Source organism: Bufo bufo, chromosome 1, assembly GCF_905171765.1.
Source record: "Bufo bufo chromosome 1, aBufBuf1.1, whole genome shotgun sequence".
In the NCBI taxonomy this organism is placed as follows: Eukaryota; Metazoa; Chordata; class Amphibia; order Anura; family Bufonidae; genus Bufo; species Bufo bufo.
Genome location: NC_053389.1, coordinates 345,200,338 through 345,227,998, shown reverse-complemented (window position 1 = coordinate 345,227,998; position 27,661 = coordinate 345,200,338). Strand labels below are relative to the sequence as shown.

The 27,661-nt window shown below is 44.8% G+C and overlaps 1 protein-coding gene across 2 annotated transcripts in view; it reads left to right on the top strand.

Annotated features, from left to right (window-relative positions):
* The window catches only part of LOC121009503 (RUN and FYVE domain-containing protein 1-like), a 186,977-nt gene that overhangs the window by 129,077 nt on the left and 30,239 nt on the right, over positions 1–27,661 (top strand). For both annotated transcript variants that reach the window (XM_040442693.1, XM_040442684.1), the window contains 3 exons: positions 6,091–6,210; positions 17,307–17,436; positions 18,530–18,624. In XM_040442693.1, the coding sequence (XP_040298627.1) occupies positions 6,091–6,210; positions 17,307–17,436; positions 18,530–18,624 (345 nt within the window). The remainder of the gene's footprint in view (positions 1–6,090; positions 6,211–17,306; positions 17,437–18,529; positions 18,625–27,661) is intronic.

Genomic DNA, 27,661 nt, shown 5'->3' with positions numbered 1-27,661 from the left:
TAGAGTTTTTCTTTTCCGGTGTTGAGTTCCGTCACAGGAGCTCAATACCGGAAAAAACTGATCAGTTTTATCCTAATGCATTCTGAATAGAGAGCATTCCTTCAGTATACATCAGGATGCATCAGTTCAGTCCCTCTTATGTTTTTTGGACGGAGAAAATACCGCAGCATTCTGCAGTTTTATCTCCGGCCAAAAATCCTGAACACTTGCCGGAATGCCTGATCCGACATTAATTTCCATTGAAATGTATTAGTGCCGGCATTAAGTGTTTCGGCAAAATGGATCCGGTTTTCCGTTCTGCGCATGCCTTTTGAAAATGCAAAAAAAAAAATACCGGATCCATTTTTCCGGATAACACCGGAGATCCGTCTGACAAATGCCATCCGTTTGCGTCCGGATTGCCGGATCCGGCAGGCAGTTCCGGCGACTGAACTGTCTGCCGGAATCCTCTGCCGCAAGTGTGAAAGTACCCTAACTCATTTTCGGATGAACTGCAGGTGGTTCAGCTTGCATATTATACCATTCAGAAATGTATTAGTCAATTATAATTAGGCCCCTTTCACACAAGCGAGTATTCCGTGCGGGTGCAATGTGTGATGCAAACGCATTGCGCCCGCACGGAATCCGGACCCATTTATTTTAATGGGGCTGTGTACATGTGCGTTGGTTTTCACGCATCACTTGTGCGTTGCGTGAAAATCGCAGCATGTTCTATATTCTGCAATTTTCATGCAACACTGGCCCCATAGAAGTGAATGGGGCTGTGTGAAAAAACCCACGTGATAAAAACTGAATAAATGAACGCGATCACAGACAAAACTGAATGACTTTGCGAAATCGCGCATTTTTCACTGAACGCATTCGCAACACATCCGGACCTAATCCGCACACGCTCGTGGCCTTACAGTTCACATAGGGCGATTTAAATAATAATTCCTAACGCTTGCATGCTAGCGTTGGTGTTCCTGCGGATTTTAAAACACGCAACATTGAATGTACACGTGTGTTGAGTGGCAATAGTGTGTGTAAGATGGTGTTCAGTGGGGGCTGTCCTGCTCCAGCACTCCGTTGGGTTGTGCTTAGTAAAGAGAAGGCACACCTATTTCCCAGGTCTCACCATGGTAGGGTTCTCCTGTCTGTTGGAAGATGGGGTGCACTTGATGTTAGGCAAGAAACAGTAGGCAGGGAATGAGTCAGCTGGTGCAGTTCAACATATAACAAGTCTTTATTGAAGAACCAGTTTTCCCCCAATCATCCACAATAAATGATTGTGGCACAGTTCTTAACCCTTTAGTGACCACCGATACGTGTTTTTACGGCGGTCACTAAGGGGCCTCAGTCTAAGCGCTGCACGGGTTCCCCGGGGAGCGCGGGCCCGGCTCTCACATGAAAGCCGCGGCCGGCAGGAGTGCCGCTTCGGGCTGTTTAGCACTTTACATGCTGCGGGCAATGGCACCTGCCGTATGTAAAGCGATGACAGAGGGCACCTCGCAAATGCAATCGCGGGGGGAAGGCGATGTGTGTGAAGGCTGGCAGGGGTCTAATTTGGTCAATGTCAGAATAGCATGGCCATTAATATGCAATGCCCTATAGCAAGGGTGCACAACCTTTTTTGGTCTCGGAGCCGCATTGTCACATTGTCTATTTCAAGGACCCGCAAAAAAAGTTAATCAGCACTTGTTTGCATCAGCCTATTACACAGGCTGATGCAAAGTGAATGGGGAGGAATGATCGCTACCACAGTCACTGCTCGCTCATTCAGTTCTGTTGATTATTGGCAGCACACTGATTACAATTCTTGTCAGCACATCCTGTGTAATCTTTCATCATGTTAAAACATGCAAATCAGCCGACAAACGAGTGATCGCTTGTTTATTAGCTGATCAGCGGCAGTGGTGTGCCTAGGTTGTTTGGCACCCGGGGCGGGTCCTTTCTCTGGCACCCCCCCAATACTTTAAAAAAATCGTACCCCCTCACAGTATTGCCCTCATTGTACAACCTTCACAGTAGTTTTGTACAGATATGTGCCCCCTAACAGTAGTTATGCCCACATTATGCCCCCTTAAAGTACTTATCCCTTCATTGTGCCCCCTTCATAGTAGTTATGCCCTCTTTGTGCCCCTTTCACAGTCGTAATGCCCTATCTGTGCCCCTTCACAGTTGTAATGCCCTCTTTGTGGCCCCCTCACAGTAATAATCCCCATTCTGCCTCCCTCACAGTAATAATGCCCCTTAATAGTAGTAATGCCCATTGTCCCCTTTCACAGTAATAATGCCCATTGTGCCACTTTAATAGTAATAATACCCATTGTGCCCCCTTAATAGTAATAATGCCCATTGTGCGCCCTTCACTGTAATAATGCCCATTGTGCCCCCTTCACAGTAATAATGCCCTCTGTGTCCCCTCCATAGTATAAATCCCAATTGTGCCCCCATAATAGTAGTAATGCCCATTGTGCCCCCTTCATAGTAGTAATGCCCTGTGTGCACTGTGCCCCCTCCATAGTAGAAATACCCATTGTGTCCCCTTCACATTAGCAATGCCCTTTGTGCCCCCTTCACATTAGCAATTCTCATTGTGTCCGCTTCACATTAGCAATGCCCTCTGTGTCCCCTCCATAATAGAAATGCCCATTGTGCCTCCTTTAAATTAGCAATGCTCATTGTGTCCCCTTCACATTAGCAATGCCCATTGTGCCCCCTCTAGAGTAGAAATGCCCATTGTGCCCCCTCCATAGTAGAAATGCCCATTGTGCCCCCTTCACATTAGCAGTGCCCATTGTGCCCCCTCCAGCGAAGAAATGCCCATTGTGCCCCCTCCAGCGAAGAAATGCCCATTGTGCCCCCTCCAGAGTAGAAATGCCCATTGTGCCCCCTTCAGAGTAGAAATGCCCATTGTCCCCCTCCAGAGTAGAAATGCCCATTGTGCCCCCTCCAGAGTAGAAATGCCCATTGTGCCCCCTCCAGAGTAGAAATGCCCATTGTGCCCCCTCCAGAGTAGAAATGCCCATTGTGCCCCCTCCAGAGTAGAAATGCCCATTGTGCCCCCTCCAGAGTAGAAATGCCCATTGTGCCCCCTCCAGAGTAGAAATGCCCATTGTGCCCCCTCCAGAGTAGAAATGCCCATTGTGCCCCCTCCAGAGTAGAAATGCCCATTGTGCCCCCTCCAGAGTAGAAATGCCCATTGTGCCCCCTCCAGAGTAGAAATGCCCATTGTGCCCCCTCCAGAGTAGATATGCCCATTGTGCCCCCTCCAGAGTAGAAATGCCCATTGTGCCCCCTCCAGAGTAGAAATGCCCATTGTGCCCCCTCCAGAGTAGATATGCCCATTGTGCCCCCTCCAGAGTAGAAATGCCCATTGTGCCTCCTCCAGAGTAGAAATGCCCATTGTGCCCCCTCCAGAGTAGAAATTCCCATTGTGCCCCCTTCAGAGTAGAAATGCCTATTGTGCCCTCTCTGTTAAAAAACAAACAAAAAAACACAGTACCTATTCACCTTTTCCCGTTCCTGAAGCTCTGCAACACTGTGTAGGCGGAGCTTCTGCAGATTCCCAGGCTGCAGGCTCCGCCCACACAGTCCAGCAGCGCGATCCATGTCTACAGGCTGAATGGTGGAGCGGGGAGAAGTCCGCCACTGCTGCAGAGCGTTCCTTGAGAAGAACGCAGATGTGCTAATAAACTGCGCCTCCCTTTTCCTCGGCTCCCCCATACTCGCCAATAGCTAGGGACCCGTCCTGCTCCAGACTCCTGCTACAGTACAGGGGCAGGAGCTGTCATCGTTCCCTGTGTGGCACTCCAGGAAGAAACGCAGCTGATCGCACGATCAGCTGTGTTTCTGTCCAGCAGGATGGGGGCCGCAAACCTTGGCTCTGGGGGCCGCTTGCATTTATTAAATAAAAAAAATTCCATTAAAAAAAAACTTTTAAAATAAAATATCCCCCATATGTTTGGTATTGCCACGTCCATAACGCCCCAAACTACATATATATCCCATAAATTATAACCTACGGTGAACGCCATAATTTTTTTTTAAAAGACAGAATTGCAATCAAGCAATCAAAAAGCATAATTTACTCCAAAATGATTCCAATGAAAATTACAAGTCGTCTCGCAAAAATCAAGCCCTCACACAACTCCATAGAAAGAAAAAGAAAAAAGTTCTGGGTCTTGGGAAGTGGCAATGCAAAAACATTTTTTTCCGTTTAGAAAAAGGTGTTTTATTGCAAAAAAGTAGTAAAACGTAATAAAATCTATATGTATTTGGTATCACTGTAATCGTACTGACCCAGAGAATAAAGATATTATGTTATTTATACCGAAAACCCCGTAAAATTTAGAACGTAAAAACGCAGTAGCATAATTGCTGTTTTTCCCATCTCCCTCCCATAAAGAGTTAATAAAAGTTAATCAGAAAGTTATGTGTACCACAAAATGGCACCATTAAAAAGTACAACTTTTCCTGCAAAAAACAAGCCCTCATACAGCTATACAGACGGAACGCGACGATGAAAAAAGGAAGAAAAACGCTTGTTCAGTAAGGCGAAAAACAGGCTGGCCACTAAGGGGTTAACTTTTGGGGTTGATTCCAGGACCTCTTTGAGCCACTTTCAAAGATCCCAACACTTAAAGGGTTTATCCAGGAATTTCATACTGATGAATAGGATCGGCGGGAGTTGCACGAACATAGATTCATACCCACATAAACATGCACTTTCCATTCACTATCTAGCTGCCAGCAATTTCACAATATAGAACTCCCTAGCGGTAATCCCAACACTGGCTCGGGGTTAACTTACACTGCAAGAAGCGGTAACCCCAAACCACACTTGGGATTACCATGGGTTAATTAGAACGGGGCAGGAATGGATGCGGACAGCACACAGTGTGATGTCCGCATGAGCATTTCCGGAGCACAGCGCGAACTTCCGTCCGCAGCTCTGGATGAATGTACCGCTTCGGGTACGAAAATACTACAGGAATTAGACCGCCAGGGAGGTTAAAGGGAATCAGTCTTTAGGAAACTAACTGATAAATGAGGTACAATGCCTTAATATAATATCACCTTTCACTTTTCAATCCGCTGCTTATTCTAGTTACCAATACTTTTTAACTGAGCAGTTAAGGCTACTTTCACACTCGCGTTTGGTGCGGATCCGTCATGGATCTGCACAGACGGATCCGTTCAGATAATATAACCGTCTGCATCCTTTCAGAACGGATCTGTTTGTATTATCTGTAACATAGCCAAGACGGATCCGTCTTGAACACCATTTTAAGTCAATGGAGGACGGATCAGTTTTCTATTGTGCCAGATTGTGTCATAGAAAATGGATCCATCCCTACTGACTTACATTGTGTGTCAGAACGGATCAGTTTGTCTGTTTTGTCAGACGGAAACCAGTTTCTGTCTCCAAAGCGGAATGGAGACCGAACGGAGGCAAACTGAGGCAAACTGATGCAATCTGAGCGGATCCTTTTCCATTCAGAATGCATTAGGGCAAAACGGATCCGTTTTGGACCACTTGTGAGAGCCCTGAATGGATCTCATAAACGGAAAGCCAAAACGCCAGGGTGAAAGTAGCCTAAGCTGCACTGAGGGCTGGGCCAAGCCACTATATACACCCTTGTTTCCTTGACTTTCTCTGCCGGCCCCTCACCCTCCCGGAGTGACAGGGCTTGGTTCCTACATAGTCTCCTCACCTGGTCTTAAGAAGGATAGGGAGTGTCTGGCAGTGGAAGCAGGAGGAACAGTGTAGCTTTGGCCGTTCTTCGGTGCACTTTACTGCTCATTTGAATATGGATGTACTTTCTCTTCAGACTGAAGCAACGAAATGCCTGGTCAAAGGTATCATGGCATTCAGCTAAGCTAGCCCTACAAGGCATTTCATTTCTTCATGATAAATTCACTTAGAAGGAGTTGTCCCATCCCAGCAAGTGCTATGCTGTTCCTCTAATTCCTGAGTTCCAGGAATAGTGGAGCGTCGGGTGCTTGGTTGTTTCTTGTCAATGAAAAGCTGGCATGGGACAACCCCTTTAAGTTTCTCTTATGCAAGAAAGGACTTCTCACTTTTTTTTTTTTTTTTTTTTCCAGACTACAGGATTTAGAAAAATCTAAGCAAATATCTGAAGAAAATTGTATTAAAATGAAGACGAACTTGGAATTCAAAACGGAGAACTTGAAACAGCAGCTTCAAAAGCTGGATTCACAACGGTAAAAAATTTTTTTGCTAAAAGGCTCATTAGAGAAAGCAAGTAGAAAATCTCTAATAAGGCTACTTTCACACTCACGTTTGGTGCGGATCCGTTCAGATAATACAAACGTCTGCATCCGTTCAGAACGGATCAGTTTGTATTATCTGTAACATAGCCAAGACTAATCCGTCATGAACACCATTGAAAGTCAATGGAGGACGGATCCGTTTTCTATTGTGTCAGAGAAAACGGATCCATCCCCATTGACTTACATTGTGTGTCAGGACGGATCCGTTTGGCTCAGTTTTGTCAGACGGACACCAAAATGCTGTCCGCCTCCAAAGCGGAATGGAGACTGATCGGAGGCAAACTGATGCAATCTGAGCGGATCCTTTTCCATTCAGAATGCATTGGGGCTGAACTGATCCGTTTTGGACCGCTTGTGAGAGCCCTGAACGGATCTCATAAACGGAAAGCCAAAACGCCAGGGTGAAAGTAGCCTAAAACAAACAAGGAATTCTAATATGGATGGACTTAATGTTAAAGAACAGTTAGCAATCATTCCTCTGGGGTCAAGGAAAGGCTATAAAACAGCCTTTTTTGGTCTGAAGTCCACATTGTCACATTGTTCTATTTAAAGGTGCCTCAAAAAATGTTGATCAGCGCTTGCTTGCGTCGGTCAATTAAATTATGCAAAGTGAATAGGGAAGGAATAATTGCTACCACAGTCATTCCTCTCTCATTCAGTTCTGTTGATTATTGGCAGCACACCCCTAATTACACATGCATCTCAACTTCTTTGTGCCCCCACACAGTAGTTAAGCCTCATTTGAGCTCCCCACTCAGCAGTTGAGCCCACATTGTGCCCCCACACAGTAGTTAAGCCTCATTTGAGCTCCCCACTCAGCAGTTGAGCCCACATTGTGCCCTCACACAGTAGTTAAGCCTCATTTGAGCTCCCCACTCAGCAGTTGAGCCCACATTGTGCCCCCACACAGTAGTTAAGCCTCATTTGAGCTCCCCACTCAGCAGTTGAGCCCACATTGCGCCCCCACACAGTAGTTAAGCCTCATTTGAGCTCCCCACTCAGCAGTTGAGCCCACATTGTGCCCCCACACAGTAGTTAAGCCTCATTTGAGCTCCCCACTCAGCAGTTGAGCCCACATTGTGCCCTCACACAGTAGTTAAGCCTCATTTGAGCTCCCCACTCAGCAGTTGAGCCCACATTGTGCCCCCACACAGTAGTTAAGCCTCATTTGAGCTCCCCACTCAGCAGTTGAGCCCACATTGTGCCCCCACACAGTAGTTAAGCCTCATTTGAGCTCCCCACACAGCAGTTGAGCCCACATTGTGCCCCCACACAGTAGTTAAGCCTCATTTGAGCTCGCCACACAGCAGTTGAGCCCACATTGTGCCCCCACACAGTAGTTAAGCCTCATTTGAGCTCCCCACACAGCAGTTGAGCCCACATTGTGCCCCCACACAGTAGTTAAGCCTCATTTGAGCTCCCCACTCAGCAGTTGAGCCCACATTGTGCCCTCACACAGTAGTTAAGCCTCATTTGAGCTCCCCACTCAGCAGTTGAGCCCACATTGTGCCCCCACACAGTAGTTAAGCCTCATTTGAGCTCCCCACACAGCAGTTGAGCCCACATTGTGCCCCCACACAGTAGTTAAGCCTCATTTGAGCTCCCCACTCAGCAGTTGAGCCTACATTGCGCCCCCACACAGTAGTTAAGCCTCATTTGAGCTCCCCACACAGCAGTTGAGCCCACATTGTGCCCCCACACAGTAGTTAAGCCTCATTTGAGCTCCCCACTCAGCAGTTGAGCCCACATTGTGCCCCCACACAGTAGTTAAGCCTCATTTGAGCTCCTCACACAGCAGTTGAGCCCACATTGTGCCCCCACACAGTAGTTAAGCCTCATTTGAGCTCCCCACACAGCAGTTGAGCCCACATTGTGCCCCCACACAGTAGTTAAGCCTCATTTGAACTCCCCACACAGCAGTTGAGCCCACATTGTGCCCTCACACAGTAGTTAAGCCTCATTTGAGCTCCCCACACAGCAGTTGAGCCCACATTGTGCCCCCACACAGTAGTTAAGCCTCATTTGAGCTCCCCACACAGCAGTTGAGCCCACATTGCGCCCCCACACAGTAGTTAAGCCTCATTTGAGCTCCCCACACAGCAGTTGAGCCCACATTGTGCCCCCACACAGTAGTTAAGCCTCATTTGAGCTCCCCACACAGCAGTTGAGCCCACATTGTGCCCCTACACGGTAGTGTATTGCTAACAAATACACAATTTAAGTTTCAGCTAATCTTTAAAGAGAAATTACACACACCAACTTGTCAGGGTGATACCTGACTCTGACACCTGACTTTCATATTTGACTTACACTCTTCATATGTCAGGGTCAAAGTCAGAATGAGTTATAGATATATTGTGTATTTGTATGCTAAATCACACAACTAAAGTCTATAGCTGAGCTTCCAGCTCTGTCTCTGAAATGCTTTAAGCTCACATATTACAGTATTATATGAGTGCATAGCTCAGTGGTTAGGTTGCTGGTTTGTATTCTGGAGTTTTTGGGTTCAAGACCCAATAGAAACCTTAAAATGGCAAGTTGATATTTTAAACATTAGATAAGAGACAAATTCAAGTGATGTGTGACCCTGATATCTGACTTTCCTGACTAGTCAGCGTCACAATGATTTTTTAATTCATTGTACTTTTGATATGCTGAATCACATAGATAAGGAGAATCTCAAGCTAATATAAGGCAAGCCTATAGCTTAGGCTACTTTCACACTGGCGTTTTGGCTTTCCGTTTATGAGATCCGTTCAGGGCTCTCACAAGCGGTCCAAAGCGGATCAGTTCGGCCCCAATGCAATCTAAATGGAAAAGGATCCGATCAGAATGCATCAGTTTGCCTCCGTTCATTCTCCATTCTGCTTTGGAGACGGACACCAAAACACTGCCTGCAGCGTTTTGGTGTCCGTCTGGCGAAACTGAGCCAAACGGATCCGTTCTGACACACAATGTAAGTCAATAGGGACGGATCCGTTTTCTATGACACAATCTGGCACAATAGAAAACAAATCCGTCCTCAATTGAGTTTGAATGGTGTTCAAGACGGATCCTTCTTGGCTATATTAAAGATAATACAAACGGATCCATTCTGAACAGATGCAGACGTTTGTATTATCTGAACGGATCCGTCTGTGCAGATCCATGACGGATCCGCACCAAACGCGAGTGTGAAAGTAGCCTTAGTGATAAGATGGTTGCCTTATATGCAGTATCCCTGGGTTCAAAACCTCATTAATGTCTTCGAAAATATTTTATTAAAGGGCTTCTGTCACCCCACTAATCATTTATTTTTATTTTTTTGTTACTTATAATCCCTATACTGCCATTTATGCATACATACTGTAATTAATCATTTTGGTTCAGCAGATTGTTAAAAACGTACTTTTAAAATATGCAAATTACCTTGCTACCAGCAAGTAGGGCGGCTACTTGCTGGTAGCAGCCGCATCCTCCTATCCTAAAGACGCCCCCTCCGCATGTTGATTGACAGGGCCAGCGGACGGGATCTTTCTCTGCTGGCCCTGTTTGCATTCAAAATCTGGCGCCTGCGCCGTACCTGTCTTCAGTCGGCGCAGGCGCACTGAGAGGCGGACGCTCGCTCGGCCGCTCCATCCTCAATGCGCCTGCGCCGATGACGTCACATCTACACCCGGCGCAGGCGCATTGAGGAAGGAGCGCCGAGCGAGCGTCCCCCTTATAACCTGGGTTGAGCGAAGTGTCGGCGCATGCGCACTTCGCTTTAAGAAGCCAAATCGAGAAGTCCTCACGGGTGCATCAGGCAGAGCCCTGTGCGCACGCACGAGATCTTACAGCAGGAGGAGGGGGGATGGAGGGAGAGCGAGAGGCGGCACAGGGATTAGGAGGCGGTGCAGAAGTCTGGAAAGGCGGCGCTGGGCACGAAAGGCGGTGGGTGCGGCGGGCATCTTGCATTCCTTGACATCCCCTTGGGCACCTTATTTGTTTGAGTGACAGGTTAGTAAAAGCAGTTTTTTAGCAAAATAAGGCTACAGATCACATTTATAAGCCCACATTAGGAATCGTGATGAGGCCCTGAACATCAGCATATGTTTAGCTGACAGGGGTGAAACCTGGTGACAGAATCCCTTTAAAGCATTTCAGAGACAGAGCTGGAAGCTCAGCTATAGACTTTAGTTGTGTGATTTAGCATACAAATACACAATATATCTATAACTCATTCTGACTTTGACCTTGACCTATGAAGAGTGTAAGTCAAACTCAGATGTCCGAGTCAAACATCAGGGTCAGGTATCACACTGACATTATTCTGATACTTGACTATGATATCTGACCATATCCTAAAATGAACACTGTAATAATGAAGGTACTCACATCACTGCGCCTGCGCCGAATACTGAATGGGACAGCGCAGGCGCAAGATTTACACGGCAGACGGGGCCAACGTTGGCCTGGCCCTGTCAATCAAGACAGAAGTGCGTGGAAATGAGGTGGGCGAACTGAGCCTCTGCTCCTAGAGGCTCATTTGCATATAATAAAAGTTTAAATGACACGAAAACAGGGGGGCATACATAAATAAAAGAAATGCAGAGTTAAAGGGGTTGTCAGAGTTATGAAAAAAATATATATAGCACTGAAAATCTGATGGGCAGCAATATATAACTAAGCTAAGCAAGTTTTATGCAAAAATAATATATATATATTTCCTCATTTCCCTGGTTCTTTTCTGGCCTTTTGTTTACATGCAATAAAAACCATCTCTGCCCCTCCCCCTGCTCTGCTAAGGGAGTGAATAGAAGAGCTGCCCTGAGTGACATGTCTGCCTGCTGGGAGAATCAGCATGTTGTATGTGTAGGACTACAAGTCCCAGCTGTATAATGACACTGCTAAGGGAGTGAATACAAGTGCTGCCCTGAGTGACATGTCTGCCTGCTGGGAGACTCTGCAGCATGTTGTATGTGTAGGACTACAAGTCCCAGCTGTATAATGACACTGCTAAGGGAGTGGATACAAGTGCTGCCCTGAGTGACATGTCTGCCTGCTGGGAGACTCTGCAGCATGTTGTATGTGTAGGACTACAAGTCCCAGCTGTATAATAACACTGCTAAGGGAGTGGATACAAGTGCTGCCCTGAGTGACATGTCTGCCTGCTGGGAGACTCTGCAGCATGTTGTATGTGTAGGACTACAAGTCCCAGCTGTATAATAACACTGCTAAGGGAGTGAATACAAGAGCTGCCCTGTGTGACATGTCTGCCTGCTGGGAGACTCTGCAGCATGTTGTATGTGTAGGACTACAAGTCCCAGCTGTATAATGACACTGCTAAGGGAGTGAATACAAGAGCTGCCCTGAGTGACATGTCTGCCTGCTTGGAGACTCTGCAGCATGTTGTATGTGTAGGACTACAAGTCCCAGCTGTATAATGACACTGCTAAGGGAGTGAATACAAGTGCTGCCCTGAGTGACATGTCTGCCTGCTGGGAGACTCTGCAGCTTGTTGTATGTGTAGAACTACAAGTCCCAGCTGTATAATGACACTGCTAAGGGAGTGAATACAAGAGCTGCCCTGAGTGACATGTCTGCCTGCTAGGAGACTCTGCAGCATGTTGTATGTGTAGGACTACAAGTCCCAGCTGTATAATGACACTGCTAAGGGAGTGAATACAAGAGCTGCCCTGAGTGACATGTCTGCCTGCTGGGAGAATCAGCATGTTGTATGTGTAGGACTACAAGTCCAAGCTGTATAATGACACTGCTAAGGGAGTGAATACAAGTACTGCCCTGAGTGACATGTCTGCCTGCTGGGAGAATCAGCAGCATGTTCTATGTGTAGGACTACAAGTCCCAGCTGTATAATGACACTGCTAAAGGAGTGAATACAAGAGCTGCCCTGAGTGACATGTCTGCCTGCTGGGAGACTCTGCAGCTTGTTGTATGTGTAGGACTACAAGTCCCAGCTGTATAATGACAATGCTAAGGGAGTGGCTACAAGATCTGCCCTGAGTGACATGTCTGCCTGCTGGGAGACTCTGCAGCATGTTGTATGTGTAGGACTACAAGTCCCAGCTGTATAATGACACTGCTAAAGGAGTGAATACAAGAGCTGCCCTGAGTGACATGTCTGCCTGCTGGGAGACTCTGCAGCATGTTGTATGTGTAGGACTACAAGTCCCAGCTGTATAATGACACTGCTATAAGGGAGTGAATACAAGTGCTGCCCTGAGTGACATGTCTGCCTGCTGGGAGACTCTGCAGCTTGTTGTATGTGTAGGACTACAAGTCCCAGCTGTATAATGACACTGCTAAGGGAGTGGATACAAGATCTGCCCTGAGTGACATGTCTGCCTGCTGGGAGAATCAGCATGTTGTATGTGTAGGACTACAAGTCCCAGCTGTATAATGACACTGCTAAGGGAGTGAATACAAGTACTGCCCTGAGTGACATGTCTGCCTGCTGGGAGAATCAGCAGCATGTTGTATGTGTAGGACTACAAGTCCCAGCTGTATAATGACACTGCTAAGGGAGTGAATACAAGTACTGCCCTGAGTGACATGTCTGCCTGCTGGGAGACTCTGCAGCATGTTGTATGTGTAGGACTACAAGTCCAAGCTGTATAATGACACTGCTAAGGGAGTGAATACAAGAGCTGCCCTGAGTGACATGTCTGCCTGCTAGGAGACTCTGCAGCATGTTGTATGTGTAGGACTACAAGTCAAATTATAACTCTTTTCTGGTAACGGTTATGGTTGGCTTGGGTATTTTTATCTTTTAGTTTATTATATTTTTTTACTTATTTTTTTCATTTATTTTTGACAAATAATATGAGCGTGGGCATTTTTTTAAATTTTATTTGTATTTTATTATATTTTTCACATTTTATTTTTGGCACATAATACATCCCTAAAGAGGCGATAAAGTTGAGTGTTTGGGCTGCTTTAGGCATCTTTATTTTAGTTTTTTTGGGTTTTTTTTACATTTATTTTGAATACATTACATGTCCCCCAAGAGGTGATAATGGCGACTTTCAGTTGATGTGGGCGTTTTTTTATTATTTTTTACTTAATTTTTTACACATATGTCCCCCAAGAGAGCCCAGCCCAGGAAAGGTAGAAGCAGTAATAAATGCAGTAGCCGTAATCCAGCACAGTATGGCGTTGCGCTCAGAAACACAGCTGTGTTCCCATCCCCCAAAAGACTACTACTTGTAATAGTTCAATATATCAAAACTTCACCTATGGCTGAGAATTCTATAATCACACTGCTCGAAGGCCCCTTTCACACAAGCGTGACAGATTAGGTCCGGATGCGTTCAGGGTGCGTTCAGGGAAAATCGCACAATTTTGCAAGCAAGTTCAGTCAGTTTTGTCTGCGATTTGCGTTCAGTTGTTCCATTTTTTCGACATGGGTGCAGTGCGTTTTGATGTGTTTTTCAGGCGCATGATAAAAAAACTGAAGGTTTACAAACTACATCTCTTAGCATGTATTTTTATATGACCTGGTTACTTGTGATATCTATAGTATTTATTTCTTTACATAAGTGATAGATGTTATTGCTGTTATATTGGGTTATCCGATATATGTTACAGGAAGATCGTTCTCTGTCATCTGTGTGTTCACTTACAGTGGACGCGACTATTAGAGTGACCGGTTGTTATACACGTATGTGTCTTCACTTACGGTTCCACCCTCAGGGCATTGATCTGCTCTTCGCGTATTTATGGAGACATTGCGATATCTTTAGTATATCAATAGATATTCCCTGTATACATATATATACTCTTAGAGATGCACATTTGCATTCTGATAAGATTTAGACTTTTGTGATAATTATAATTATGTGTGACGTTTTTACATGTCAGTGCATTTGTTGTATACTCTAGTACAGGTATGCTCAACCTGCGGCCCTCCAGCTGTTGCAAAACTACAACTCCCCTTGGTATAAAAAAGATCATTAGAAAGATCTCTGTACTGTCCATTCATCTAGTTGTACATTGTACTTTTTTCCAAACTGAATAACCTTAACATGGGATATCCTGCCTTGGTACTGCAAACCATCTGTTCCCTTAATTACCTTGGTCACTATCCCCTCCACTAGCCGTAGTTTAGCTGTGTATAGCTATTTACCCAAATTGTACACAGTATTTCATGAGTGATCTGCCTAGTGATTTGTATAGAGGTAAAACTATGGGGGAAATGTATCATCCTTCTACACCATAGTTTTAGATTTAACCCCTTAAGGACCGGGCTCATTTTCACCTTCAGGACCCGGCAATTTTTGGCAAATCTGACCAGTGTCACTTTATGTGGTGATAACTTTAAAACGCTTTGACTTATCCAGGCCATTCTGAGATAGTTTTTTTCGTCACATATTGTACTTTATGACACTTGTAAAATGGAGTCAAAAAAATTATTTTTTATTTATAAAAAAATACCAAATTTGCCCAAAATTTGGAAAAATTTTCAAATTTCCAAGTTTCAATTTCTCTACTTCTATAATACATATTAATACCTATAAAAATAGTTATTACTTTACATTTCCCATATGTCTTCTTCATGTTAGGATCATTTTGGGAATGACATTTTATTTTTGGGGGACGTTACAAGGCTTAGAAGTTTAGAAGTAAATCTTGAAATTTCTCAGAAATTTTCAAAAACCAACTTTTTAAGGACCAGTTCAGGTCTGAAGTCACTTTGTGAAGCTTACATGATAGAAACCACCCAAAAATGACCCCATTCTAGAAACTACACCCCTCAAGGTATTCAAAACTGATTTTACAAACGTTGTTAACCCTTTAGGTGTTCCACAAGAATTCATGGAAAATAGAGATACAATTTAAAAAGTTCACTTTTTGGCAGATTTTCCATTTTAATATTTTTTTTCCAGTTACAAAGCAAGGGTTAACAGCCAAACAAAACTCATTATTTATGGCCCTGATTCTGTAGTTTACAGAAACACCCCATATGTGGTCGTAAACTGCTATACGGGCACACGGCAGGGCGCAGAAGGAAAGGAATGCCATACGGTTTTTGGAAGGCAGATTTTGCTAGACTCTTTTTTTTTTTTGGACACTATGTCTCATTTGAAGCCCCCCTGATGCACCCCTAGAGTAGAAACTCCAAAAAAGTGACCCCATTTCAGAAACTACGTTATAGGGTAGAAGTTTTGTTGGTACTAGTTTAGGGTACATATGATTTTTGGTTGCTCTATATTACACTTTTTGTGAGGCAAGGTAACAAGAAATAGCTTTTTTGGCACCGTTGTTTTTTTTTGGTTATTTACAACATTCATCTGACAGGTTAGATCATGTGGTATTTTTATAGAGCAGGTTGTCACGGACGCGGCGATACCTAATATATATACAATTTTTTTTATTTATGTAAGTTTTACACAATGATTTCATTTTTGAAACAAAAAAAATCATGTTTTAGTATCTCCATAGTCTGAGAGCCATAGTTTTTTCAGTTTTTGGGCGATTATCTTAGGTAGGGTCTCATTTTTTGTGGGATAAGATGACTGTTTGATTGGGGTGCATATGACTTTTTGAACGCTTGCTATTGCACTTTTTGTGATGCACTGTTTATTTAGCACAGTTTTTATTTTTTATGGTGTTCATCTGAGGGGTTAGGTCATGTGATATTTTTATAGAGCCGGTCGATACGGACACGGCGATACCTAATATGTATACTTTATTTTTAGTTATGTAAGTTTTAAACATTAACAGCTTTTTTAAAACAAAAAAAATGATCTTTTAGTGTCTCCATATTCTGAGCCATAGTTTTTTTAATCTTTTGGGCGATTGTCTCAGGTAGGGGCTCATTTTTAGCAGGATGAGGTGACTGTTAGATTGGTACTATTTTGGTGGGCGTACGCCTTTTTGATTGCTTGCTGTTGTACTTTTTGTGATGTAAGGTGGCAAAAAAATTGTTTATTTAGCACAGATTTTTTTTATTTATTTTTTTACGGTGTTCATCTGAGGGGTTAGGTCATGTGATATGTTTATAGAGCTGGTCGATACGGACGCGACGATACCTAATATGTCTATATGTCTTTTCCCTATTTTTTTTTTTACAATTTTTTTACTTTATTTTTGTAAAAGGACGCATTTTTTTTACTTGAAACTTGTAATTTTTTTTGTAAAACTTTAATTTTATTAACTTTTTTTTTTCACTTTATTTTTTGTCCCACATCTGTATTGTGCTGTATTGAACTGTTAGTGTCTTACACTGTAAGACGCTAACAGTTGCCTAGGAGACCCAGCCTGGGGGCTGGGCATCTTAGGCTTCCGTACATGACAGGCCCCAAGCCTTGGAATGGCTTGAGGCTGCCATGGCAACCATCGAGTCCCCGCCACAGCAGTGCGGGGACCCGATGCATGAGGTGAGGGAGCGCAAACCTCCCATATGCCGCGGTCAGCTCTGACCGCGGCATATGAGGGGTTAATCCATGGCATCGGTGTTATCGCCGATGCTGGTGGATGCAGCAGGGATCCGGCTGTTAGTAACCGCCGGATCTCTGCTGCTGATCGGGGGGACCACACGCGGGGGAAGGAACGACTGCAGGACGAAAACGCTCGTCCTCGAGCGCCAAGTGCCGGCGATTAAGGACGAGCATTCTCGTCTTTGGTCGTTAAGGGGTTAAAAAGATCGCAAAACCTGGTTTCTCAAACGGTACGTGGTGAGGGTAGGCCCCAACACATTTATCATTTATGGCAGAAACTGGCGTAAATGATTATGGAAATCTATGCCAGCTTTGGAGCTGATGTAGGTTTCAGTCAGGTCCATGGACTGCTGGAGGATGCATCTAATTTATGAAGAGGCATGAGCCTCGACCCTAGGCCAGTAAAGCAGAAATAAGTTTAGAGGCGCAAAGAATGTTTTGTTCATTTAAGTTTTTTTTGCATAAACTGCCCCATTTTCAAATAGTAAATCAGTCCCAATGTATTTATCCTTCCTGTTACTGTGAGTATATTCAAAAAGCAGGTTTAGACTAAATGTATCACCATATATGTTAATAATTCAGTATATATTTATATTTCCAACATAGCTCCCATTTAGAGCACAGTCTACAATCTGAGAGAGAACAACAGAGGACTATTCAAGAAGAGCTTTTTAAAGAAAAGGAGATGAATAAATCCTTACAAAATGACCTCATGAAATATTCAGAACTAAAAAAGGTAAAGTGTCTAAATTCTATCATACAGGCACCAGTGACGAAGGCGAGTGTGATTTGAAGACGTTAAACAGGTTTTCCTAGGAGACATTTAAAAAATTTCAGACAATGTTAAAGAGGACCTGTCACCACTCCTGACATTCCTATTTTAATAGCTTCATGCATTCCCCATGTAATAACAATTCTGGAGCCTCTATTCTTATGGCTCTATGTTGTGCCATTCCTTAAGTTTTGAATGAATTGCTAGCAGTCTGCAGTAAGGGTACAGAGGGGTGTATACCTGCAGACTCACTCTATCCAATCAGTGCTGACATTGTCAGACTGTGCAGGGACACAAGGGCTACATGGCAACACCTGTCGCAGCCAGGATCACTGAGCAGCGGTGATCCCAACACGGCTGGATTTCTTGCTACTGCTGCGGTTGTCCAATCATTTCTATGGGATTACCGCTACTCAGCGATTCTGGCCGTGACAGATGTCGCGCGATCAGTGTCGCCGTGTAGCCCTAGCCTTACTACAGACTGCTGGCAATTCATTCATAACTTCTAGTAGAAATAATAAAGGAATGGAACATCATAGAGCCATAAGAATAGAGGCTCCAGAATTGGTATTGCATGGGGAATGTATGTAGCTGTTAAAAGAGGCATGTCAGGAGTGGTGAAAGGTCCTCTTTAAAGATGAAAAAGCAGCAATACTCACCTCCATGATCCCCAACGACTGCCTTTGCAGCACTGCTCAGGTGCCCACTGCTCTCTACTTCCTTTTTTGGCGCCATTTGCTGGAAATTCCAAGACAGGCCCCAGTCAGCCAATGACTGGCCCTTTAGAGGTGATCCACAGGCAGTAATTGGCCGAGCAGTCTCTCCATCTTCTGAAACCCAGGTTGATGAGCTGTTAACACCAGGCAACGTTGCTGCTTACCAGATATTTAACCTGCAGATTAATGCCTATTTACAATATGTAGGGCATTGATAAGCCATGTCTGCTCTAACAGGAACAGCTAAAAGCCATCTACCCCTCGGCTTCTTTTAGTCCCTAACTTATTTTGTAATGGTTAATTTCTATATTAACCCTTTGTCATTACTCTCCCTGTGACAGGACTTTGACAAGTTGCTTCTAGAGAAAACACAATTGCAGAAGCTGTGTGTAGAACAAGAGCAGGCCCTGCAAGAAATGGGTTTTCATCTAAGCCAGTAAGTTTTATTTATTTTACAGCAGGGTTCTCAAACTCAGCCGGGTATATTGGCTGCACATAAGAAAATAATTCCAGTTGACATTCTGCTTGAATTTCAAATACAATATAATGCACGAGTGTCCCTTTCATGGCCCCTACGCTTCACCTCAGCCAGCCACGCCTATGAATGATTCCTATAGCCCCCCTAGTGGCGAGAACAGTGGGATAAGAAAGGTATCCCTGTTTTTTTGTGGAATTATAATCCATTTTCAAAAATAAATTTCACATGGCTGGAGAACTCTTTCTTAAGTGGGTTGTCTCAATTTAATTAATGGTATTTATCATTTAGACAAATTTAATACAAGGCACTTACTCATGTATTGTGATTATCCATATTGCCTCCTTTCCTGGCGTGATTCATTTTTTCATCATATTATACACTACTCATATCCATGGCTTACAGTCACCCTGCAGTCCATTAGAGGTGACTGTGCTTGCACACAATAGAAGAAAGCGCGGGGATGCACATAGGCCGCCGCCTTCTCCTATAGTATGCAAGCACGGCCACTACTACTGGATTGCAGGGTGACTGTAAGCCATGGATATGAGTAGTGTATAATGTGATGGAGAATGCATCAAACCAGTAAAGGAGGCAATATGGACAATCACAATACATTAGTAAGTGCCTTGTATTAACTTTCTCTACATGACAAATGCCATTTGCTGAAGTGAGATAACCCCTTTAATACAGACCCTAGAATTAATACAGAGCCTCAGCCTACAATTCTTTACAGTTCCCAAATTCATACAGGCCCCACTCATTAGTTAATAGTACCCATGTACAGGATGCAACAGACCAGAGGATGAGAGTATAGTAAGGAACCAAGGATCAGAGCTCAGGAATAAAATGGGTACCGGCCAAAGAATCTAAAGAACAATGCAGGAACAATAACAACACAAATTTCAAGATCAGATAGTGACACACAGCAGGAGCCAGGCAAAGGTTAAAACCATAAAAGATTTTCCAGAACTTGGATATTGATGCATCATCTCATTATAGGTCATCCGTATCAGATTGGAGTATTTTCAAAAATTATATTGGCTGTTTTTTTAAATAGGTGCATTAAAAGCAGATTACCAGTGCGGCAGGAAACACCACCTTTCCCAATGAAACATTGCTGTGCTTGTGGATGCACCTGTTTAAATAAACAGCTAATGGAATTTTTCATCTCTGATACTGTGATCTATTTCTCTTTGTCTGGATTTCTGGGACTGGAAACCGGGTGATTACATGCACAACAGGAAAGGGCTGGATGCTAACCCCCTCCACTATTGTTCTTTACTAAAGACTCATATGTTTACATTATTGTCAGTCAAAAGATCAGCTAAAGAGTTTAACCCCTTCTGGACACACTTTTCACATTCCTCATTTTCCAAATCTAACTTGTCACTTTATGTGGTAATAACTTTGTGTATGCATTTACCTATCCAGGTGATTTTGAGACACACTTTTTCATGACACATTGTACTTTTTTACATTTATTTATAAAAGTACCACACAAATATTAATCATAAACATTTAATATATGTCTACTTTCTGTTCCCATCATTTTTAAACATTTGGGGGGACATTTATGAAGATCGGCGATTTAGACGCTCCATCCTGCGCTGGCGGTTCATCCACCTAAGTTATGTAGAAGCGCTGGCCTCTACATAACTTAGGCTGACTTTACACTATGCCAGGTCTCTTGCTGGTGAAGATTTAGACCATTTTATGCGCCTAAAACAGGCGTAGAAAATGATAAATGAGGCCTGCCCTTTTATCCGCCCCCTTTTTTAGACCTAGCGTGAGCGTCGGAAAAGGGGAAAAAGTTTTAGATTGTGGCGAAAAAAACCTTTGCGCCGCAACCTGTGACAGATACGCCAAAAAGAGTCGTATATCTGTTTGTAAATGACCCCCTTTATTTTTTAGCATTTTAGAAGGTTTATAAATTTAGAAGAAATTTTTCAAAATTACAAGAAAATTCCTAAAATCGATCTTTTTAAATACCAATTCAGTTCTGGGTTGACTAATAGAAAAGACCAATAAATGACCCATTCAAGAAGCTGTGTTAATTGGCATTTAACATCTCAGATACTGTAATCAAATGTGACCACAGCATTTGAGAGTGCAAAGACTATTAGCAATACACACTCTGGGCCAGAACACCTTCTACTTGTTGAGATTCGAGAAGCCGTTCCTTGCTGGTAATAGGCCTAAGCTTTAACAAGGCTTCAAGGCCTATTACTGGTATTTCAATGCACGCCTACAGGTGGCAGCAGTGCTTTGGCATATACTAAATTTGCTATTCAGTAATGGATATGGTGAACTGAAAAAAATAATCTAAATGGCCAATTCACCATTATTTTGATTTCATTTTCAGTATTGAAACACAAGAAAAAGTATCTAAATGTGGTATTATTGTAATTGTACTGTCCCAGAGAATTAAGGTAACAGTTTAGTTTTACCGCTTAGGGAAGTCCACAAAAACAAAACCCATAAAACTGTGGTGGAATTGTGTTTTTTCACAATTCCACCCCATTGAAAGACACTTCCTTTGCCAACCCAGGGAATGTCCGCTCCAGTAAGCAGGACTGCAGCCAAAGACAAAAAGGATAAGGTGAGGACTGATAGTAAGCAGTTGTTGGTGGGCAATTCTATCATAGGAGGTGTGAAGTTTGAGGAAAATGGTTTTGTGAGATGTCTCCCTGGTGGAAATTGAGGTAAGTGATCAATTTAAAACTTAACTTTTAATAATCTAATCATAGAAAATTGGCCCCAAGATAAATAGATAACAACATAGAAGATACAAAAAAAAAGAAGCAATGTGGAAGGTCACCCCACAAATAGTTGTGCCACTCAGTGACCAGAACACACTTGGATAACAAGAGGTGCTCGGCGGCACAAAAAAAGGAACCAGGTGCTCCTTGGTACAACGAATGCCTCATCGGTGTTGGATGATACACGTACACCATTGCTGGAGGCAGTTGTCAAACACAGAGTTAGGAATGCTAGGCTAACTGGCCCTAGTGATGCCCTAGGGACCTACACTGGCCTAAGTGACCTGATCACGGATCCCCGTGACCGGGCACAGTCAAGAACCTAACCCTGGAATTAGTGCGCCCTATAAAGCCCTCTACTGCCTAGTCCCTACACGCATGTTTCGCTATAAAGATGAGTGTAAAGCTCATCAGGGGAAACAAGGGAGCTTGGGCTATTAAACTGCCGGGTACACTGGGAAAGGTATCAGCCGTGTCCCCTAAACAGAAACAAAGTATGTCCACGATCCTGATGTAGATTCAAGTGGACAGACCAGCAGTAGAAAAGGAAGATGACCCCTGATGTTGGACCCCTCTCCTACTACCAAGGTGCTGGCGCATGGACTGATGTAGCCTAAGGTAGCTCTGAGAACCGCCACCTTTTTGAAAAGCCAGCCTCAGAATGAGGCTTGGCTAAGACACTCCTACTTCACCTGATAGTGCGGGTCACGTCCGCGCATGCGCGGGGAAGTATATCGCATTGCGAGAAGGGGAGGTCGCTGGGCGGACGTTCGTGAGTATGATGACATCACTGCGTCCAATCTCGTCTATTCACGCGAGATGACGCGACAGTTGCCAGGCAATCGGGACGCTACCCCTGGGTCCTGTCAGGAAGCGCAGCTACTGATGTGCAGTTGCGCTTTGTAAGATAAAAGGCATTAGCGGCATGAAAGATAATCAAAGTAAAATGAATATGCTGGCCATACAAAGACACCTGCCCGAGGGGAGAGGGATGGAAAGATGGAACATAACAAATGATACCTGATTCCAAACCTGGACAAGCTGCTCATTCAGGCCTGTGGGTGAGACCGTACGCAATGTGTAGATCCAGCGGGATTCTCGCTGGAGTAGAGTACGGTCCCAATCCCCACCGCGAATTGGGCGCCCAACCTTTTCTATTCCTATGGCCTCTAGGCATCTGGGGTTTCCCTGATGACAATCGTGGACATGCCTGGACACAACTGTGTCCCTTCTGTTGGCGATGTCGCCCAGGTGTTCACCCAGTCGCCTGCGCATTTCGCGTCTGGTCTTGCCCACATACTCCATATTGCAGTCACAGGTAATTTTGTAGATTACACCCTGCGTTTTACAATTAATGAAGTCCCTAATAGGGAATGTTCTTTTCAGGTTGGAACTATAAAAGATTTTGCCTGTTTGGACAATACTGCAAGCTACGCAACCACTACACCTAAAACAGCCTGTAGGCCTGCGATCAAGCCAAGTGCCCTGTCGGGGAGCACGTGAAAAGTGGCTGTGTACGAGGAGGTCCTTAAGATTGCTGCCTCTTCTGAAGGTTATCTGGGGATAATCATGTATTATATCCCTGATATCCGGATCCATCAGTAGAATAGGCCAATGTTTCTTGAGGATCCCTCGCGTGCGGTCAGCACAACCATCAAAAGTGGCTAACAGCCGGATCTTTTGGTCATCAATTGTTTTCGCTTTGGGTACCAAAAGATCTGAGCGACCCGTATCGGCCGCCCTATGATAGGCTTGCTTAAGTATATTGTCTGGGTACCCCCTGTTATGAAACCTTGCCCTGCTATCATTCGCCTTTTTCTTGAACTCTGGTCCCTTTGGAGCAGTTGCGCCTAAGGCGCAGGTATTGACCGCATGGAATACCCCTCTTATGTGGGGTAGGGTGACTGCTGCTCCAATGTAGGACCGAGTTGGTTGAAGTAGGCTTCCTAAAGATGGTAGTTGACAATTCGTCAGTACACTTTCTGGAAATAGAGATGTCAAGGAAGGAGAACTGTTTGGATCGGACTATGATGTCAGGGACACTATGGACCTGCTTAAGAGACTAGATGGTGTCACTATCGAGACTCAGGCCATCTTAGGAAGCATCGACGTTGAGGCTTTATATTTGTCTATTCCTCATGCAGCTGGACTTAAAGCAGTGGGCCATTTCCTTAGTATGAGGGGCTGTCAATACTCTCAGCATAACGATTTTGTGTTGAGACATCTTGAGTATCTGCTCACGCATAACTTTTTTCTTTTTGGTACAAAGCTTTACCACCAGCTCAGGGGCACGGCGATGGGCTGTTCTTGTGCACCGGCCTAGGCTAATTTGCTCCTGGGCTGGTGGGAAGCAACCAGTGTCTTCTCTGATGAGATGGCGTAGAGCAGTGGTCCCCAACCTTTTTTGCACCAAGGACTGGTTGCATGCAAGACAATTTTCCCAGGGACCGGGTGGGGCGGGAAGGGGGTGGGGGTTCTGGGGCGGGGCTTAGGGGGTGGGCGGGGCTGACTGGTTCACACGCATAACAAAACACAAGGTGCATATTACATAGTAACATAGTAACATAGTACATAAGGCCGAAAAAAGACATTTGTCCATCCAGTTCGGCCTGTCATCCTACAAGTTGATCCAGAGGAAGGCAAAAAAACCCTGTGAGGTAGAAGCCAATTTTCCTCACTTTAGGGCAATAAAAAATTCCTTCCCGACTCCAATCAGGCAATCAGAATAACTCCCTGGATCAACGACCCCTCTCTAGTAGCTATAGCCTGTAATATTATTACACTCCAGAAATACATCCAGGCCCCTCTTGAATTCCTTTATTGTACTCACCATCACCACCTCCTCAGGCAGAGAGTTCCATAGTCTCACTGCTCTTACCGTAAAGAACCCTTTTCTATGTTTGTGTACAAACCTTCTTTCCTCCAAACGCAGAGGATGTCCCCTCGTCACAGTCACAGTCCTGGGGATAAATAGATGATGGGATAGATCTCTGTACTGCCCCCTGATATATTTATACATAGTAATTAGATCTCCCCTCAGTCGTCTTTTTTCTAACGTGAATAACCCTAATTTTGATAATCTTTCAGGGTACTGTAGTTGCCCCATTCCAGTTATTACTTTAGTTGCCCTCCTCTGGACCCTCTCCAGCTCTGCTATGTCTGCCTTGTTTACCGGAGCCCAGAACTGTACACAGTACTCCATGTGTGGTCTGACCAGTGATTTGTAAAGTAGTAGGAATATGTTCTCATCACGGGCATCTATGCCCCTTTTGATGCAACCCATTATCTTATTGGCCTTGGCAGCCGCTGCCTGACACTGTTTTTTGCAGCTTAGTTTGCTGTTTATTAAAATTCCTAGATCCTTTTCCATGTCAGTGTTACCCAGTGTTTTACCATTTAGTATGTACGGGTGACTTGCATTATTCCTTCCCATGTGCATAACTTTACATTTCTCAGTGTTAAACCTCATCTGCCACTTATCTGCCCAAGCCTCCAATCTATCCAGATCCCTCTGTAGTAGTATACTGTCCTCTTCAGTGTTAATTACTTTACACAGTTTAGTGTCATCTGCGAAAATTGATATTTTACTATGCAAGCCTTCTACAAGATCATTAATAAATATATTGAAGAGAATAGGGCCCAATACTGACCCCTGAGGTACTCCACTAGTGACAGTGACCCAATCTGAGTATGTACCGTTAATAACCACCCTCTGTTTTCTATCATTGAGCCAGTTACTTACCCACTTACAGACGTTTTCTCCGAGTCCGAGCATTCTCATTTTATATACTAACCTTTTATGAGGTACAGTGTCAAATGCTTTGGAGAAGTCCAGATACACGACATCCATTGATTCGCCGCTGTCAAGTCTAGTACTTACCTCCTCATAGAAACTGATTAAATTAGTTTGACATGACCGATCCCTCACGAAGCCATGCTGATATGGCGTTATTTGCTTATTTCCCATAAGATGCTCTAACATAGCATCTCTCAGAAAACCTTCAAACAGTTTACCCACAACAGATGTTAAACTTACCGGCCTATAGTTTCCAGGCTCTGTTTTTGGACCCTTTTTGAATATTGGCACCACATTTGCCATGCGCCAAATATATAACACTATATAATGACTATATAAACTGACTATGGTCTCTGCTGCACTGGTCTCTGCTGCACTGGTCTCTGCTGCACTGTACCGTATTTTTCGCCCTATAAGATGCACCTAGTTTTAGAGGAGAACAATAAGAAAAAAATATTTTCCATTACACCTGAGGTCAGACCAGCAATCAGACCCCCAATGTTAATCAGACCTCAGATCAGACCCCCAATGGCTCAGATCAACCCCCAAACCCTTAGCCATCTATCAGCCCCCAATGTCAGCCATAAACCCCCCCCCCCCAATGTCAGCCATAAACCCCCCCAATGTCAGCCATAAACCCCCCCAATGTCAGCCATAAGCCCCCCATTAGCCCCTCATGTCAGCCATAAGCCCCCCATTAGCCCCTCATGTCAGCCATAAGCCCCCCATTAGCCCCTCATGTCAGCCATAAGCCTCCCATTAGCCCCTCATGTCAGCCATAAGCCCCCCATTAGCCCCTCATGTCAGCCATAAGCCCCCCATTAGCCCCTCATGTCAGCCATAAGCCCCCCATTAGTCCCTCATGTCAGCCATAAGCCCCTCATTAGCCCCTCATGTCAGCCATAAGCCCCCCATTAGCCCCTCATGTCAGCCATAAGCCCCCATTAGCCCCTCATGTCAGCCCCATGTCCCTCATGTCAGCCCCATTAGCCCCTCATGTCAGCCCCATGTCCCTCATGTCAGCCCCATGTCCCTCATGTCAGCCCCATTAGCCCCTAATGTCAGCCCCATGTCCCCCAGGTCAGCCCCATTAGCCCCTCATGTCAGCCCCATGTCCCTCATGTCAGCCCCATGTCCCTCATGTCAGCCCCATTAGCCCCTCATGTCAGCCCCATTAGCCCCTCATGTCAGCCCCATTAGCCCCTCATATTAGCCCCTCATGTCAGCCCCATGTACCTCATGTCAGCCCCATTAGCCCCTCATGTCAGCCCCATGTAAGCCCCATTAGCCCCTCATGTCAGCCCCATTAGCCCCTCATATTAGCCCCTCATGTCAGCCCCATTAGCCCCTCATGTCAGCCCCATTAGCCCCTCATATTAGCCCCTCATGTCAGCCCCATTAGCCCCTCATGTCAGCCCCATTAGCCCCTCATGTCCCCCAGGTCAGCCATCAGCCCCCAGTGCAAATAAAAAATAAAATAAAAAACCACTTACCTCTCCTGCTCCTGGTCACCATCGCGATCCTCTTCATTCTGCTGTCGGCTCTGGCTGTGTATAGCGGCGCACAGCGTGAGGTCACAGAGAGACCTCACGCTGTGCGCAGCCCTGCACAGCCGATAGCCGAGCCGTGGACCAGGAAGCGGTGAGTACAGATCCTTCACCGCTCCCTGGTCCTTCTGTACTAATGAAGCGCTTCCATAATGGAAGCGCTTCATTAGTACAGAGTTAAAGACTGCCCTGATCGCCGCGGCCCGGCTAACAATCCTCCACGGCCCGGTCCTGGGCCGCGGCCCGGCGGTTGGGGACCGCTGGCGTAGAGTACCGGGCCTATAGCCTTGTGGGCCCGTTATATCGACAACATTTTTGTCATTTGGAACGACTCCAAACCATCTTTATCAGGCTTTGTGGATAAGTTAAACAGCAACAATATAGGATTGAGATTTACACATGAGTCCGATCCAAACAGTCTCTCCTTCCTTGACATCTCTATTTCCAGAAAGGGTACTGACGAATTGTCAACTACCATCTTTAGAAAGCCTACTACAACCAACTCGGTCCTACATTGGAGCAGCAGTCACCCTACCCCACTTAAAAGGGGTATTCCATGCGGTCAATAACTGCGCCTTAGGCGCAACTGCTCCGAGGGACCAGAGTTCAAGAAAAAGGCGAATGATCTCAGAGCAAGGTTTCATAACAGGGGGTACCCAGACAATATACTTAAGCAAGCCTATCATAGAGCGGCCGATACGGCTCGCTCAGATCTTTTGGTACCCAAAGCGAAAACAATTGATGACCAAAAGACCCGGCTGTTAACCACTTTTGATGGTTGTGCTGACCGCACGCGAGGGATCCTTTAGAAACATTGGCCTATTCTACTAATGGATCCGGATATCAGGGATATAATACATGATTATCCCCAGATAACCTTCAGAAGAGGCAGC